General features: G+C 40.8%; 1 protein-coding gene across 1 annotated transcript in view; it reads right to left on the bottom strand.

Annotated features, from left to right (window-relative positions):
- The window catches only part of DNAH5 (dynein axonemal heavy chain 5), a 180058-nt gene that overhangs the window by 21604 nt on the left and 139130 nt on the right, over positions 1-19324 (bottom strand). The window contains exons 66-70 of the mRNA XM_058680132.1: positions 11710-11953; positions 10337-10451; positions 9669-9859; positions 4840-4961; positions 3236-3385 (exon numbers count right to left, since the gene is read on the bottom strand). Coding sequence (XP_058536115.1) covers positions 3236-3385; positions 4840-4961; positions 9669-9859; positions 10337-10451; positions 11710-11953 — 822 coding nt within the window. The remainder of the gene's footprint in view (positions 1-3235; positions 3386-4839; positions 4962-9668; positions 9860-10336; positions 10452-11709; positions 11954-19324) is intronic.

The following is a 19324-nucleotide window of genomic DNA, read 5'->3' as shown; positions in this document are numbered from 1 at the left end:
TTAGTCCATTTGAATATGGGCACAGGGTGGAGCACAGTATGCCATTTATTTTCCTCTTTCAATATTTTTTAAAGATTTGTTTATTTTTATTGCAAAGTCAGATATACAGAGAGGGAGGACAGACATAGAGGAAGATCTTCTGTCCAATGATTCACTCCCCAAGTGGCTGCAACAGCCAAAGCTGAGCCAATCCAAAGCCAGGATCCAGGAGCCTCTTCCGGGTTTCCCATGTGGGTACAGGGTCCCAAGGCTTTGGGCTGTCCTCGACTGCTTTCCCAGGCCACAAGCAGGGAGCTGGATGGGAAGCAAGGCTGCCGGGACTAAAACCAGTGCCCATATGGGGTCCACGCATATACGAGGTGAGGACCTAAGCCACTAGGCTACCTCTTTCGATATTTTTTCCAGTTTGGCCAGCTGTGAAATCTCTAACCTAGATTTAAATGTTCACACATTTTTTAAGCTTCTGAAAAGGGATTCTGAAAGTTTGCCCTCCAAAGTCTATTTCAGTATGCCTTCAGTCACTATCACTTAGGTAGTGAGCTTCCTTTTTGGGAGGGACATCAAAGGCTGTATTTTAGGCACTTCACAGTGGCAGCTGTTTCTCTTCCCAGAAACCTGCTGTCATTGAATTATCTCCGTGGTGTGCCTCATGGAGACTCCAGGACTTCCTACGCCAACATGCAAGGAGCTCATAATCACCAAAACAACCATACAACTCAGCATTAAGGGAACTCCACCCGTCCAGAAAAGTCACAAATTGTAACTTTAACACACATGTGCTAATAGAGCACGTTTCTTTCTCTTTGTGACTCTATCTTCAACACCACACTCTGCATTACTTTACTTGGACAGCAGGACAATCATCTCAAGTAATATTGGATCTTTCCATCCCAGAGAATTTCCACACCTCACAGGCAAGAACCTTGGGACCCCAACCCCCTCTTCCTTTGCCTCAGCAGTGCAGTATATCTTAGGGACAGAGACGTAAACAAATCACCCTGCCCTTCCCAAACAAGTAATAACAAATATACCAGCTTCAAGACTTGAGGGGCAGGGGCTCGGCAGCGCGGCCTAGTGGCTAAGATCCTCGCCTTGATCCCATATGGCTGCTGGTTCTAATCCCGGCAGCTCCACTTCCTCTCTATCTCTCCTCCTCTCAGTATATCTGACTTTGCAATAAAAATAAAATAAATCTTTAAAAAAAAAAAAGACTTGAGGGGCAAATGGACACGTAAAACAGAATAATCCTGCAGGAATTTATCAAAGCAAGCCTGCCTGAGAAAGGAGAACCAACATTGCTGTTGCTTGAATGGGTGGAACTGGTTTAGATAAATGGAATGATTGTGTGAGTCAAGGTGGTGAGCACACACAAGACATAGATGCAAAGGTACCAGAGCAGAAAGGAACAAGTCACTGATGACTGGGGACGGAGAGGCATCCCGGAGAACTCATGCAGAAAGCTGATTTGGTGTGGGTCAGCCAGACTTCTGCACAGCCCCCCAACCTTCAAGGAAAGTTAGCATCTTTTCTGTGAGAAGGACACAGGGTGTCACATTTTTACTCTTCACACACTTTGAAGAGTAATTTTGCCCCAGTACCTGGTCCCAATGAGGTAGACTCGACCCTCAGGTGGAAGAAATGAACTAGTAAGTTTGCTCACTTGCACTGATATTTTTTTGGTGGGGGGTGCTTTTGAGACACAATATGTGTGCCTCATGAGACATTCTGATATCTTTATAATAAGGAGAGCCACACTCAGCTGAACTGCAGGGAACAGCAATGCCTGGTCCAATGCTGCATGCTGAGAGTGGAGACCACATGTTTCTACAACAGATCTTCCAATATGCTTCTCAAGAAATCATCCAATTGAAAAGAACAAAAGTCATCTCAAGAAAAATTGTGAACTAAGAGGACAAAGAAGGGCCTTTTAGATCTTGCTGAGGTCTTGGGTGTCATGAAATGCTTCCATTTCTTCTGGAGTACACAGCATGGACTTGAGCGAGCAAGGACTAGAGGAGGACTGGGAAAGAAGCCATGATTGATCTGCCTAGAGACAACAGTCGCCAGGACCAAGCTGAAAGTTACAAAGAAACTATTACAGTTGAACCTTCATTTCTAGGCTGCCCTGAAATAAGGCAGCTCTTTGACAACTCATCTGGGTAGGATAAAAGTAATGAAGCTGAGAAGGAAAAACTACAAAGAAGAATGATCCTAGGACTCAGAATCGCAAACCTCATTTTTCTTATCTCCATAAATCACTGGATTGAATTATTTTCACGGGAAATGGCTACTCCACATACTTTTAAAGCTCCCCCTGGAGAACAAAGGGGGAAATGTCTACACTTGATTATAAACCCAGTCTATTACATCCCGGGACTTATTTGGAAAGACCCTTGGAGAGCCCACCTGTGTTGAAGAGCAGGGCTCAACATCCAACTGTGAAACCCACACTCAGGACTCTGCAGTGGATAAACTGCGATGATATTAGGCCAGCTAACAAAAGGCGTTGGAGGAAAAAAATCAAACTTCTGGAAACGGGATTCACATTTAAACCACATGTAAAAGTCAAGCAGTTTTAGAACAGCCTTGTTGAACATAAAATTGGAACTTTTTCTGTGAAAAGTGCTACAGCTTTGGGAATGCCGTCCTTCCCAGCAGTCTGCTCTCCTCGCCAAGGCCTTAACAATCCACTTGCTCCAATACTGTTTTACTGCTGACAACTTGATCAGCCATACCATGTTGGAGTCAATAGATCAATATAAATGTATACAGAAGAGGCCTAACGTGCCCAGGGACAGCATGCCATCATTTATTTATGCCCACTGTACCCAGGGGCAGTGGGCTCGTGGGGGTTGGGAGTATGGGCTTGCATGGGATCTGGGGGATGGTGCCAGCAGGGCTGTGTCAGAACCTGGGGGTTTAATTCTATTTCCATGAACTTTTTGAAGTCCCTCTGTACCTATATGCCACCCTTAGAGTCACTGTATTCCCATTTGTTCTTGTTGTACTGCTTGTTTAAAGGATGTGCCATATATCCATATCTCTATATATACATAGATAGATATGCATATCACCTCCATATGTTCATTAAATACCTCTCCATCTTCACATTTTTATTGTTAGAGAATTATGTAAAAATCTACAAGACATTCTCATCAGTACTGACAGTTAGAGCATTTCTTTGAATTTAACAGTAAACATCCTCCTACTTTTCCATTTCAGGCGTACGACTCACCTGAGCGATGGTTCTGTCGGGACACCAGGACCTAATAAGCAGAAGACGTCCAAAGCAGTCAAGAGCTTTATCGTAGGCATTTGGAAGAGGTTCCTCCTCGGGCCTTTCCTGATCAAACCAAAGCTTCCACATTTTCTCATTTCTTGTAACCTGAAATTACCATGAAGTAAGAAATACGCCATGCCATACAACACACTTTCAGTGCAAATTCACAGGTATCTATCAAAACTTGTGACCATTTCAGACAAATGTGAAGCATATCCCTTGACTATTTTTATATACAAATATCAAAAGTTTGATAGCCTGAAATCAAATGTGATTTTCTCCATAGCCAGTCTGTATTGACTCAGTGACAGTTTACTCTCAAAGCAGCATAAATTCTGGGCTGTTTAATTGCTTCTACACCTTTTTGAAAATGAATATGTAAGTAATAAAGAAATCCATAGAAACACATTTTCCCTTTTTTCAGAACATGATTTGCTGCAAAAAATACTGTCATCACTAGAAACAAAATTTCATTCACTTACATTTTCTCATTTCCTAGAACCTCTTCTAACACAAAAGAGATGTTTAGTATGTATGTACACCTGTTACTGAATGGGCAAGTCAGAGGACAAACCACACCATCCTTTGGAACTTAACAAGTACAACGTTATTTAGGTAAGCACATCAAAAGCATTGAACAAATCAATGATGTCTACATATTAATGTAAAGCCTTAAGTGTGTATTTTGGAATATAACCAAAGTAAATAATCAATCTAGGTTGATTTATAGAAACAATAATGGAAAGCTGCAAAGTGAGAAGGCGTTTGGGGCATAAGATGCAATCTTGAAAAGGTAAGCAATTCCAGTAACAAAGATCTAGGCGAAGTCCCCCGGGTCACACCATGGAGGAAGAAATTAATATCTATAAACCAGGAGAGTCAAGCACCAATCTTAGGCCATTTTCTATTCAAGGGAGAAAAAAAGACCCTTTAACTCATAGCTAAATAGAACCACTTTTATGCTAATTCCACCTTCCACTGGCTGCTTGACTATCAAGAACTTATTTATTGGCTTTTCCCAATTCAACTTTCTATACTCAAAACTTAAGTGACTTCAACACACACAGAGTCCATTGGAAACTTGCTAATTCTGGGAGGACAATAACTTGTAAAGATGAAAGGGTATGTGTTTGTGGGAGATTCTTATCCAGGTGCCAGACTAAGACAGTATGATGGGGGGAGCAGGAGAGGGACCTAGAGAAGATTCGCTTTCACTTAGTCTGAAAGAAGGGAAAGCCTTTGCAAGATTGAACTAATTAAATCTGTCAGCTTCTCTACCAATCAAGCTCCAATGGGTAAAACTGACATATGGCCTAAGACAGCACTAGTTACACTTCCAGAGCGTATTTCTTCCTGCAGGATTAGTCTACAATGGGTGCAGCACGCCCTAGCCAAGTGTGTATGAGCTGCAAGGAAGGTCAAACGCATGTAACATCTTTTTTAAGTGTGGCAATGTTAAGAAATTCCTCCCTTCTACATGTGCTCATATTGAAGCTAGAGGCAAATCAGAAAGTTCTGCATCATGACATTAGCTTACATTTATCCAAAACACCAGTTACCTGATCAAGGACATCTGAAAACTGTTTGAGTTTGCTAAGTTCAACCAAATTCAGCCAAGTCATGTCCAGTATCCACTTTGATGGTTTTGGAGGACAAGCCTTAAGGTCCAATGAAGCACCACCTTTAAAATTCAATATATCAAGTTACCAGACTTGTTTTATCCAACTAATTTAACATCAAGTATTTCACTATCTTGACATTTATTAAGTGCAGAAATAAAAAATCTCAGGGAAGAACAGGTTTTCAAAGTTAATAAGTGAAATTTAATCAGTGAACATTAATTTTAAAATCTTTCTTGCAATTGTGCTGCAAAATGGCTTTATAAAAACCACTTAGTAATCAGGATTGTGGCTCTGGGACCAGGAAGATGCCACTTCCTGTCCTGGCTTGATCAAGTCAAAGTGAGAAACGAGCCATCTCATCTGTGTGGACTTCTGTTTTATATATGTGAAATGGAAAGGACACAACTTGGGTGTTGTGGTATGTGTGTGCAAAGCACAAACACATGGATTGAATGGCCCAGGATCCCTCAATGAGATGCCATTGTCCACATTAAAAGCTGCCCAGGAGCAGGCATTGGGAGGTAACAGGCTAAGCAACTATAGGAGACATCCACATTCCATACGGAAGTGGCTGGAATCAAACCCTCCTCCCATTTCCAATTCAGCTTCGAGTTAATATTCACTGAGGGCAGCAGATAACAGCACAAACACTGGCTCTCACTATCAGTGTGGGAGAACCTGGCTCCTGTAGGACTCGGAGCAAAGAAATCAGCTAGTGGACAATCCTCCCTCTCTCTTTTCTCCTTCCCTCCCCTTGCTTCATTTTCCCTTCCCCTCACACTCTCTATTCTTCCACTCTGCCTTCCAAATAGATAAATATTGTTTTTTAAAAAGTTGCTTAGTACAGCCATGCCTAATTTTATTTATAGAATTTATCTGGCAGTATTAGTAGCACCACATATATCTAAAAGGCACTCGTCCATGAATCAGCATGTCATTTACATACATTTAGAGCACACACCAATGGCTGCACACAGTCTGACTTGGGTTTCAGAATCCTGACCTCAGCAAACATCTCCATTGGCTACTGACTTCTGTCTTACCTACACTTATATAAGATAAATGAGACCTAAAAAGGTTATTGTTGCCCAATTTGTAGGAACCATGCGTGAGCAATCATTCTTTAAGCAAAAGAAAGAGGAACTCTCCTATAGTATAAAGTATTCTGTTTAATAAATAATATCCATTAAATTATTTCAGGGAAAATATTACTATAAACATTACCCCTAAAAGGATATAATTAATCTATTTGCCCATGTTTTTTTAAAATCCTTTTTTTAAAAGCAAATAACAATGTTTGGGATATTTATTCAAGACAATTTCAAACCTGGCACCATATACACCACTAAATTTTTATCTCCTGTCAAATGCATCTTAGTATATTTACAACAAGTGCGGCCTTAGAGCCATTTCAATGGTAATAGTGATTCATAAAATGAAAACAGATTGTTTTAACATTGGGGAGCAGTTAAAGACCTAAGGACAGTGTCATTGGGTTGAATAAATGCTACACCAATTTCCATAGCAACTGCCCATTTTGCAGCAAACTGAAAAGAATAATGTGCCCACCAGAGGGTCAGAAAATGACTGCTGTTAGAAAGGAAAGGACGTACCTTATAAGCCAAAGTATTATTTGTTGTTTAAGAGAGGGTAACCATGGCATGAAGATCTTGCCTACTCAAAAAGTGAACAATAGGGGAAAAGGAATGACTGTAATTTGGAGATGAAGACATATTCCCAGATAACAGAGTACCAGTTTAAACAAAAGGGTAATTCTAAATATACCGTCAAAAAGATTGAGAATTATGCCATGCCTTCATTCCTCAAACTTTTGCTTTGGGAAAAAAATAAAATTCAGGTTTTTCTTAAGAGTTTGCAAAAACAACTCATGCTTATAATGAAAGATTTATACAAGTTAGGCCACACAATCCTGAAGTATCACAAACAGATTTTAAAATTCCTTTAGGCAGATTCATTGCCATCTAAGGGATGACTAAACACCTGTATCGGAATACACTGTCGCTATCTATCTTAGTCCATTTATGCTGCTCTAACAGAATACTATGGGAGGTGATCTGCTTGTAAAGAAACATGTTTCTCACACTTTGGAGGCTTGCAGGTCCAGAACAGTGTACCAGAAGACCGAGTGCTAGGAAGGCCCGCATCTCCATGCACACACAGCCATATTTCACTGCATCCTCTGGGTGGAGGGCACAGCGCATCTCTGGAGCCTCCTTGGAAAAGCATGGACACCACTAACAAGTGCTTCTTCCCTCCCCATGGCCAAAACACCTTCCAAAGGCTGCACTGCCTTTCTTTAAAATTTATTTATTTTTATTGGAAAGTCGGATATACAGAGAGGAGAGACAGAGAGGAAGACCTTCCGTCTGATGATTCACTCCCCAAGTCGCCGCAATGGCAGAAGCCAAGCCGATCTGAAGCCAGCTTACTCCAGGTCACCCACATGGGTCCAGGGTCCCCAGGCTTTGGGCCGTGCTCGACTGCTTTCCCAGGCCACAAGCAGAAAGCTGTAGGGCCACTAGGACATAAACCGGTCCCCACACGGGATCCCGACACATGCAAGGTGAGGACTGTAGCCACTGGAGTATCACACTGGGCCCAAGGCCACACCCTGTAACCATTACCCTGGCAGTTAAAACTTTAAAATTGATAGATTTGGGGTATGGCGACATAAACATTGAAGTCTTAGAACTATCTAAATAATTATTTCTTTTTAAATGATTTTAACATATGGAGAGAGGTTATATTATCAGGAAGCTCTCAACCAAACCAGCTATTAAAACGCAGATTTATAACATAATTTCATTACACAGTTTCCACTGAAACACAATTCATGAAGCAGTGTTACAAACAGCCACTCAACTCCAAAAGCTCACAGAAAACTATCTAACCAAAGCAAGCATCAGACTAAATAAAATACTGAGGAAATTCAGCAGTCCCCATCATCTGCTAAGAACAGCATCTGTGCCAGGATTTACCCAACTTGGGTGAATTCTCAGAAATCTTGTTACATACATTTTACCATTCTTGATTCATAAATATACAAAGAGAAGCTTAAAAGGGTTAAATTATCTGCTTAGGATCACACGGCAACAAAGCTACCAAGCCAATATCCTGACTGTCACCCTCCTTACTCTAACTGCCCGGCTTGCTTTCATCACACCAGGCTGTGATATTTTTCACAGTATGTCAGCTGGTTGCGGACACTCTGTTTCACGCTATTCCCAAGGGGAAGTGCGCTTCATGCCTGACTTCACAATGTCAGTGACAACAGTCCATCAGGAAAGCTCACTCTCGAAGATGTGACAGAGGCCAGAAATCAGCAGCTTACTGCGGTCGCTGGAGAAACCAGCTCTGACACCCCAGACTCACCTCCCACATTCCAGAAAGTCAGAAATCAACATTCACATATTCATACATTCACCAGCATGAAAATTCCTTCGCGTGTGTGGGTATGGCTGTGAACTTTGGTTCTACCAGGGCACACTATGCACATATTCATCACGGTCCTCATAGGGCCACCTTGCAGTTTCCTCCACATTTGCTTTCTATAGGAAATCTTCAACATCCTTTGCTGAATAAAACTACATCTTTTCTTTGAAGACTTTGTTTTAAAAAGCATAATAAATAACAGTGTTTAGACAACAGCATCACTTTTTTTGAATATTTGTATCCTCAAAAAAAAAAAACCTAAAATAAAATAAACTCACTCCTATACTGAAATCCTACCTCCCAACATGATGGTATCAATGTCTGGGGCCAGTGGGACACAATGAAGATGAGCTGAAGGCATTCTGAATAGAACTAGCACCTGTGGGGGTCGGAAGCGCTTGCGTCCTCCACTCTGCTCTCTGCCGCAAAAGCAGGCAGCCCGAAGTTGGCCAGCTCCCGCCTGTGAGGGCCCCACCCCGCAGAACCAACCTTGCCATTCCCAGAGCCTGCACTTCTAGCCTCCCAAACCTTGTTTTGAATTAAAGGTCTCTAGTTTATAAACCATCTACTCTCTGGTAATTTGTTGCAGCAACCTGATCTGACTAGACACACAATATTGCTTTCAATGTTTTTTTCCAGACATCCAAACATGTGATGGCAAGTTTACAGTGTCCTGTTCTACGGAGCTGTTTTTCCACTGGCCCAGCGGATCTGTCTGTGAGCACTGTTTTAACAGAAGCAGAATGTAGGAGTGGTGGAAGGAGCTGCGGAAGCCTCACAACGCCCTGCTGCTTCTCCCTGATTGCTCTATCTCCACCACGCCAGGCTCGCAATGACATCTCCTCTGCCTCTGACCACTTCCTCTGCTGGCCCCACGGCCACCGAGCCTGCCTCACTTTTGCTCACCTGTCTATTTCATCAGAGAGCCCATCTAACGTTTTACACCTCCCCATCCCACACATCCTGTAACTGCTCACCGCCTGGTCCTGCTCTTCTGTTCATAATGCTTCCCCTAGTCCCACATACTACACAACTTATGATTGCACTTTCCATATCATCTTTAAATATGTATATTTATGGTCATAATGATTTTGTTCACTGAGTTGTCCCACATGCCTATTCCATAGTTCAGTACACAATAGGTTCTCTATGAATATTCAATCAGTAATTGAATAAAATGAGATATATCATATAAATATAATCTACAATCTAACTTGAGCATATTATTAAGCAAGCAAACAAAAAGAGTGCAAACAGCCTCCTTAATAATTCTGACATCCACCCCTAAACAGTATTTTCAATGGCCACACAACCTTTAATAAGAGTGAGAAATTCTTCATGCTTCACCCGGTTCCTCTGGAGGTCAATCTTCAGGGTAAGCAAGAGGGTGAACAGGAACTTGTGCTCCTCATACAGCCCACGGGCAGCATACTTATACACCTCATAGGTCATGTGCTCGATGATGTTGGCAATGCGCTTGCTGGTGATGGGACTTCTGACGGACCTGGGGAGAGAACGTTTAAGTCACACCTCGCCCACCCTTCTCTTCAATAATCTATGACAAACAACATCTTTAATGGAGACTAACTTTGCAAGACCAATGCTTATTTTTAACATCGAGAGTCAGCCTCCTAAATCTAAAATAACAAGCATTCTCTCGACATGAAACAGCCTAAGAGAATCCTCGGTGCTGCCTGAATCAATTTCACCTGCAGGGCATTATTACTCACAACAACATCTTGGGTATTTTATGGCTTAACAGAAGCACACGGCACCAAAGGCATCGAATCAATGGGTAAACAGTTGGTACAGCACTGAGCATAAAACAACAAATGAGAGTCATTTGTTAACACATTAGAAATTACACTAATCCTTAATTTTAAAATGACCTCTGACAAAGGAAAAAGCGAAGGTATTAACGCAACGCCCATTCACACACAGAGATATAGAATTTAGCTTAGCTCCCTGTGTCCAGACATACCTGGCTAAGGAAAGGTCAAACAAGCCCAGAAACTGCCGGAGTGAAGTCTGATACATCTCATTAACCAAGCGCATCTCGGTGATGAGAAAGTAGAGGATGCTGCCCCGGGTAGCAACTGAAACAGAAGGAGCAGGGTTGTACGTGCCAGGAGAGTACAAAATAAATGACCCAGGTCAACAGACCAGCCTAGACTCCAAACGAAAACAACAACTTTGCTTTTTGTCTTAGTGGTGGATGGCTATCAGCAAAGAGATCTAGAGTAGTGCCCATTTATTAATGTTTTATTCTTATCCATACATATTGAGTTTATCAAACAACAGTTTCTACCTTTGAAACTCCAGATCCTTTTACTATGTTTTAAAATAGATATGAAGGCAGCTCAAAGAATTTCAAAGCTCTTCTGTTTTAATCCCAGTAGTACTTCATTCTGAAATTTCATATGGAATCCACACCTAAACCAGGTCTCAAGCTTGCAAGATAAGACACTATAAAGATAATACTGATGGTGCCCCCAGAGCAGGCACTGCTTCAACTGTGTGCCCAGGAGGAATGACAGGTAACTAAGCCTAGTCAACTGAACATTTGTAGCTGTTTCCTTAGGCAAGCAATGAGCAACACTAATTTGCAAATTGGTGGTTGAAGATGAAGACTCGAGAACCACCACCCTAAAACAAATACTTTAAGTGATAAACTAGCATGCTATCACCAAATGACAACCAGCAGCCTATGAACTGTCACACTAATTCCTCAGATTTCACTGATTTGTAATCAGATATGTATTTTTAATTTCTCCATCTTTTTAATTTAAAAGTTCATGAGAACTTTGAAAGACTTGCCAATTAGCATAAATTATAAATATCTGACATATGTATACCATACGCAAGTTTTTATTGAAAATTTACTGTAAAGCTTCTAGAGAAAAGTGCCACAAAACATATATAGCTGGAACCGGCCTGGTAGCCTAGCTGCTAAAGTCCTCACTAGGATTCCATATGGGTGCCGGTTCTAATCCCAGCAGCCCTGCTTCCCACCCAGCTCCCTGCTTTTGGCCTGGGAAAGCAGTCGAGGACGGCGCAAAGCTTTGGAATCCTGCACCTGAGTGAGAGACCCAGAAGAGGCTCCTGGCTTCAGATTGGCTCATTGTGGCCACTTGGGAAGTGAATCAGCTGATGGAAGATCTTCCTGGCTGATTCTCTTCCTCTCTGTATATCTGACTTTCCAATAAAAATAAAATAAATCTTTAAAAAACCATAGTTACCCTACTTTTCATAGTTGTCTGTGTAACCTCCTTGCACCCCTCCTCACCTTCTCTGAGCGTCACTCCTTCCTCCCTCCTTCCCCCTTTGGTAGGCGTCTGTCGTTATCAAACTCACCGGGTCTGTATTCCTCCCTGGCTGAGTTAATCTGGATTTCTGTCTCCGCAGAGCTGTCCAGCTTCTGCGTCACCTCCTCAGCTGTCTTTTTGGTGTTACTCAGCACCACAATGAGACTCTCATCTTCCACCAGCGATCCCTGAGTGCTTGTCAGGCGATAAAGCAGATTATCTTCCAGCTCCTTCATTCTTCTTTTGTTGGCAGTTACATCCTCCATAAGAAGAGTTCTTTCTTTCTCCAGTTCCTGTCAATTTGTGTAAAAACATTTTCTTCTTAAATTAACAATCATGATTGGAGCATTCCTTTAAAAGTTAAACTACATAACTGCTCACAAGTATCTGTACTGGATTTATTATACTTCACAGTAAGAAATGTGGGCATCAAAAAAGGAGAAAGAAAATTAACAAAAGAAGGGAAAGGATGAGAAGTGGTGAGGTGTAGAGTTTGCATGGGACCACGGGGAAACTTCTGTTTCTCTGCCCACCGTGTGTGTTGGGGGGAGGCACATGTGGTAGAAGATGGAAGTGTTTCCTTTTTTGAAAGAAAGAATAAAACAATTTAATAAAAATAAGTTCTATTGTGTAAATGTGACTGTTTCACACAGGGTAAACTTAAAAGCAAATTTCCCTGCATTCAGTCAAGCAACCTCAAGTGGTGGCTTTAATTTAGATTGAAAGATACTGTTCTCTCCAAAAAAAAGTGAAAAGTGCACGTCTTATGAAGGCCCATAACAAATAGTTGGCTGAGCCATGCCTTGGAAAAAACGTGGTCCTTCCTCTAGGTAGCATACAGAGGGAAAGACAAAGGAAGGGAAACAAGGAAAAGATACGGCCAGAGATGCTGGGGTCCGTGCAGTAGGTGTGGATGACACAAAGGTGTGAAGAGAACAGCTGGCCCACAGGGGAGAGGGTGGGAAGATGGAACAGAGCACGTGACATTGAAAACACAAAACAAGTGGAAAGCAGAAGCTGAGGACAACAAGAAAACACACTTCTGGCACCACGTTCAGCTGAACTGGAGAGTCCAGCTCTTATATGAGACTCTAATTCTGAAGCTAAAGAAAAAAGTCAAAACTGACAATGACAATGCGTAATACTATTTATAATAGTAAAAAGATAGACACACATTAGCACAATAATTCAAACAGGTTTGCAGATACAGGCATCACTGACAGTTTAACTAAATCAGTAGTTATAAATTCATATAAAGACCATATGAAAACACGGGGTTCCAAGCAGGTAACCTGAACAGTAAAATCACAGGGAAGCGTTCCTGGCAGTTCTGATTGGGACTTCAAAGTAACAGTGCCCAGCTGAAATTCCTAGGTCAGTCTCCGCAAGGTAAATATTTGACTGGGTATTCTAGACGTGGCTTGTTAGGTTTTGATGGCTCTGTTCTCCAATGACGGAATCAAAGAGCTAAATCTACACCATGCAGAATCACAAAAAATCACACACACAGGCTAATGAAGTGAATCATTAATTACATGTTCACCTTTGTTATAATCCAGTTCTCATACTAACATCAAAGAAAAGGAGAAGTTAAGCCTTTCATTTCAGTGATCCAATACAAACTCTACACCTCACCGCTTCTCGTCCTTTCCCTGACACAAGCGATCACCATCAACTCTTTAAATTATAGGCTCCATACAGGTCTTGCTACCTGCATCCTTCCCCCTAACTCCAGGCAGAGTAAAGCTCCCAAAGCACACCTCCTCCGTCAAGCCCTCCAAACGCCAATCACCTTTCCCAGAAGAAAACCTACACCTCCTCCTCAAAGATGAGGTCTAAGTTGGCTCCACCAAGTCCCCTCTTCTACAATCGCCACCTTTTCTTCCATCTGTTTTCTGGTTATATTTGGAAGTTTCCATAATGGTTATTTTAAATTCATTTATATATTAGATGAGAACTTCAAGTTTCAGAAACTACACAACTTAGTACAAACAAATGATATTCAGTAGTTGCTACAAAATTCCTTTCACAAACACTTATAATAAAATATCTTATTACAAATACTAAGAAGTCACAACACACTGAAAAACTACTGACAAATTTTTACTGCCATGTTCATAGATTTAACACAATTTCAGGATCTCCTCTGGGTTCCTAAAGATGAACATGATGGAAGTCCTCACTTGCAGACAGGTAAAGGAAAGAATGGAAGCAACACAGTGAAAAGAGATTTCAAGAAGACCTAGCATCCAAATGGCAGCTTCCAGGATCTATTAGCTGCATGACCTTGGCCATGTCCTACAACTCCACCAGCCTCAGTTTTTTCATCTGAAAAATTAACAGACAGTTCATACAGTATTAAAATATCACCAGCAGTGCAATTAAGGTGCTAACTGAATTATGACACCGGCTCCAAGCATGCTCCTTCCCTTCTTTCCATATATCCCTTGATCCATTCCCAGAAGAATTTCCAGAAGTATAATTGTGCTTATTTGGAAAAATAAACATTTGGAAAAGCCAGCTTGAATGGTGATGCGATATAAATGACTCTAGAATTTTCCCTGTTATCACATAAGAACATAACAGGGAAAATGAACTGGATTAAGAAAGCGTAACTTTTTTAAGGTCAAATTTAAAAATGCTAAGGACATATACTTTTGTGTCACCGCAGAACCAATAGCAAGCACTCTGAAATGCAAAAGCAGCACCAAGTTTTATCAATTCTTCTTGTACAACAACCTTGCCCTGTGTCCTTTTTCTCCCAATTACATAACTTCTGTCCCACTTTGGGCTTTTATTATCCATTCACAGACTACTTCAGCCATTATGGTATTCCTAAGGGCCCCTTTTCAGTGCTGACAATCCCCTTCTATTCATCATTCAGGGCATCTGCCTTAGCTATTTTGAAAGGTACTGTTATGTTCAGAACAGAATTTGGGTCCCCAAATCCTATAGACATTCAAATCCCAAAGCTTTATGCTAATAGCTAGCAGATCAATGGTAATGGTTGGAGTGGAGGCTGCATCCAATTACGGTGTCTGGAAGAAGGCCTCATGGGAAGTTTCCAGGTCATTGAGGACTTGCACTCAGAAGGCAGTTGTTGAAAGAAGGCTGGTTATGTAAGTCATGCTTGGCCTGGCAGCTGTCTGCTCTGTGCCCTGCCATCTTCTGGCTTTACTGAACACCTGTAACACATGGGACCACCCAGTTATAGACTATGAGCCCCCAAAACTGGAAGAGTAGTCCTTCATCCCTCCTCTCTGCTATTTTTGCTGAAGTAATGAAAACTGGACTAAAATAGGTGTCAAACCTGTTATATAGTTTGCAAAACCTGTCACAACATACACTTTCAGCCTCTATTTGTGAACAATCAGGACCCAGGCTAAAATCATTAGTAATAAAGTAAACATAGCATTAATATACACAATAAGGGAGAATTTTTTCAATTCCTGATTTTAAATTAATAGTAAGTAAAAAACTTAGCAGTACTTTGTGGTTTTGGTCACGTTGATATCACTGTTAGTAATACTAATCAATCACATTTACCAAATAAGGCAGCTATCTATATTCCCAAAGGGTTAAAATAAAGCTAAAAAGTATTCAAAGTTTGAAATTAAAAAGGCTAAAATATGGCGATGTGCATAGTATAATTTAAAGTACTAATTGAATTACAAAATATATGCACACATAGAAAACAAGTGACCAAATAATATGATAGGACTGTAGTTGTGGGCAAAAGGAAGGCTATTTGAAATCAAAAGAGAAAAATTGTTGGTTTTCATTCAAAATTGAAATACTTAAAATGCACTTTGGGATATGCTTATGGTTTGCCCATCCATGGCTGATTCAAACATATTTCTTTACTGAGCTACTACTTTATCCAATACATTAAGAACATAAAACTTTGTTTCAAGTTAATATGACAAGGCAAACTAGAATCAAAACAATTTTCTTCTATAAATCTCTTAACCGTTACTTTGATTTGAATGTTAGTTCAGATATTAGCTGTCTCCCAAAGGCTGATACGTTAAAGGTTTGGTCCCCAAAGTATTATAGCAGTGGTATTAAGAGGATAGAAATCTGTTTCAACCGCAGAGTTTGAAGGGACCTTTGGGAGTGACTGCACTGGTTTGGATTGGTGGGATGAGCCCCATGACCAGGTGCCGGTGGTTTTATAAGGAAACACATTTACTCCCTCTTGCCAAAAACTGCTCTGCTCAACCTTGAGACTCTGCCAGCAGAAATGTCCTATCAGCTGTCCAACCTAACGGCCACAGGATCTTGCACCGTGGACAAAAACAAATGATTTCTTTATAAAGCTAGTTTTCTCAGGTATTTCATTGCAGCAAAAGCTACAACACCCATCTAAGCAATCACCTATTAGCAAAGAGACAGGTTGACTGATGGATATGAACAGAGAAATAAACAGACATCTACACATACAAGAGGAAATACATATTCTGAATGCTCTATATACAAATGCTGGAATGTAAAAACTTCACAGAAACTACAAAAAGATTCACTTTGATGGAAATGGTTCCAACCATGTACAGGAGTGGTCCAATAAAATTTCATGAACACGCTACCTATTAATTCAATAAGCAAAAAGTAGGAGTAGTTTGTAATGTCACTGTTAAATGCCCACCTCCAGTATCAGAGTGGTTGGAGTGGATTCCGAGTTCTACTACCAACCCTATCTTCCTACTAGTGAACAGCCCAGCAGGTATTGAGGGAGGTAGGGGAGGGGGCCAAGAGGCAATGACTCAAACAATTGGGTTCCTTTGGGCCACGTGAGAGACCTGACTTGAGTTCTAGCTTCTGGCTTAATCTAGTCCAACCTCGCCTTTGTAGACATTCAAAAAGTGAAGGAGCAAAACAGAGCTTTCTCTCTCTCTTTCTCTCCCTGTCTTTACCTCTAAATAAATAAATAAATAAAATATAATTCACAAAAAGTAGGTGGATAACAAAAATGCAAGAGAAGGCAAAATTGTCTGCATAAACACCATTTTTTAATCAATGAAAGGAAATGGATGACAGGCTTTTGGCGTTCTCATTTTTAAATGTATTACACAGGCTTCACTAACAATGATTATTTCTCTTTTGTAACACACACAAGTCATTAAAATAGAAAGATTAAACAAGAGAATTCAGGAGACATTTTTTTTTCTGCCACCAGGAAGCTCATAACAATGATACTTAGCATATTTCTTAAACGAATTCCAACATAAGCATCAACAGTTCATGTCCTTTTATCTCAAAAGGAAATCCCACACCTGCTTGATCTTTCCATATTCTATATAATGCTAATTCTCGAGGTCTTGCATTATGTGACCACTGAAAGCTATTGATCAATATGGATACTTCTCTCCTAAAATGACATAGTCATCTTCAAGGTTGTGACCTATTCTGTAGGATCAGGATGAGTCTAAATGTCTTGGTTTTTATAAAGGAAATTTGTTGGAGACGTCCAAGATCTGTTTCCTCTTCAAAATGATCCATTTGCATCACCTGATATTGACAGGCATTTAAAGCTACTCAGAGGTGTATTACAGTTGAATACTGCCTTGATGTGAATCTTAACAGCCCACACATTCAGGACTGCTTTCGTCACAGAAAAGCATGAAATCTTTATAAAACCAAGCTTTCAGGCCTGGCGTGATAGCTCAGTGACTAAATCCTTGCCTTGCATGTGCCAGGATCCCATATGGGTGCACCGGTTCATGTCCCAACTGTTCTACTTCCCATCTAGCTTCCTTCCTGTGGCCTGCAAAAGCAGTTGATGAAAGCCCAAAGCCTTGGGATGCTGCACCCATGTGGGAGACCTGGAAAAAGCTCCTGGCTTGTGACTTTGGATTGGCTCAGCTCTGGCCATTGCAGCCACTTAGGCAGTGAACCAAAGGACATAAAATCTTTCTCTCTGTCTCTCCTTCTGTCTGCAAATCTACCCTTCCAATCAAATTAAATAAATCTTTTTTTATAACAAAAACAAGCTTCCTTTCATTCTTATGCTCTGAGATCTCTGTTTGAAGAAGCAAACAAACCTCTGATCCTCTGTTAAAATTCACTGTTTCCAGGACAATGGACATGTGGCAAACTTATGGAATCAGAAAGGATTTGCCTACTCTTGCATGTTCTCAGGCCACCTTGCACAAGAAGAATGCAATTATCAGTGTGGGCATAACTTATTCCAACTGAAGTGAGTGAGTCATTATTGATTTCGGTCTTGTATTCATCAGGACTTATCCCATCATCAATTTCTTATCTGTGGGATCCTCCTAGCTTCCCATACTCCCTGCTTAGAACAATCAAACTTTATGTTTGCATTTTGTTTTATAATCAGCCAAGCAGTGATGATATATGGAGGAGATTGTTTTGCCACTGAAGGCAAAGGAGCAATTTGGATTTAGAGTTTTTTAAGCAACCAAAGCAAGATGACTCAAATAGCATGGTCATGGTCCTGGAGGTGGTTAGAAAGATGACAAGGACATGCAAAGGACGCAGGAACTTCCTGCACCACCTAGAGTGCAGGAAACAGAAGAAAGAGAGCATGTGTTCTGAAAGTTCACGGAAGACACAGTTATGAAACCTATACATAGATTTCAAAAACATTGCGCCAAACGAAACTTCTTTAATTCTATTTTCTCCAAATTTTATAAAGTATCCTGAAAACCAAAGACAAAAACATTCCCCAAACTGCCATCAGGAACCCTTATCTCCCTGAAGTCACAGCTACAGGTGGAAAAGAGGATGCCAGTGACAGACACTGATGATCTGAATGATTCTCAAGAATTCCCACCTGCTCAGTCTTCCATGCTGCTGATACAGAATCCCTGCCTTGCCCAAGTACTTACATGGCAATGCTAACTTTCCTCACTACCTCTATATAACTCAGGACTCAAAACATAAAGCAACCAGAGTACTTCATTTGAAAGCTGTTACTACCTTAATAACCAGGCTGTGGCAGGAGCTACATAGCATCAGCATGTGCCAGGCTGAGGTCAACCAACCAAGTGTGTGTCTGAAGCTAAATGTCCTTAATGCACCTTCCAACCCTGTGACCCTATGATTTATGTGCTACAATGTAAAAATAAAGAAGATTCAAAACCGCAAACAAAGGGAGGGGAAAGAGGTAAGATAGGGTTCAGATGACCAAATGTGAAGCAACAGTAAAGGTCGTTGGAGGACCAAGTTCAAAAACACTGCCAGGGATCTTAATCTAAACAAATATTCAGGTCTGCATAGACACAGCCATAAAGTAAACTAACATTCTTATTGCTATTGAATCCAGAAGAAAAATCAATAGAATTCTAATACTTCACACAGTTTTGCCGTAACAGTCCCATTAAAATCCTCTACATTTCTTTACTTAAACCTTATGCATTCCTTAGGGAAAACGCTGACTCAGAGAAGTATATAGATTCTTGCTCATTTTCACTGAGCATTAAGTTTTCTTGGCACACAGAAATAAAGGAGACAGCCATGTGGTTATGCTTCTAGAACACAGTTAAGGCAGGGACCTTCAGAAGGTGCACAGTGAGGGAACAAACTCCTGCCTTCTCACACCAGACCTCACCAACACACACACACACACAGCTTCTCTGGATAACAAATTAAAACTGACAATGTTGTTCATCATATGTATTTAACACTTTAACTTTATATTC

This window comes from Ochotona princeps, chromosome 23 (assembly GCF_030435755.1).
Source record: "Ochotona princeps isolate mOchPri1 chromosome 23, mOchPri1.hap1, whole genome shotgun sequence".
Taxonomy (NCBI): Eukaryota; Metazoa; Chordata; class Mammalia; order Lagomorpha; family Ochotonidae; genus Ochotona; species Ochotona princeps.
The sequence above is the reverse complement of the archived record's forward strand: the minus strand, read 5'-3'. Positions and strand labels throughout refer to the sequence as shown.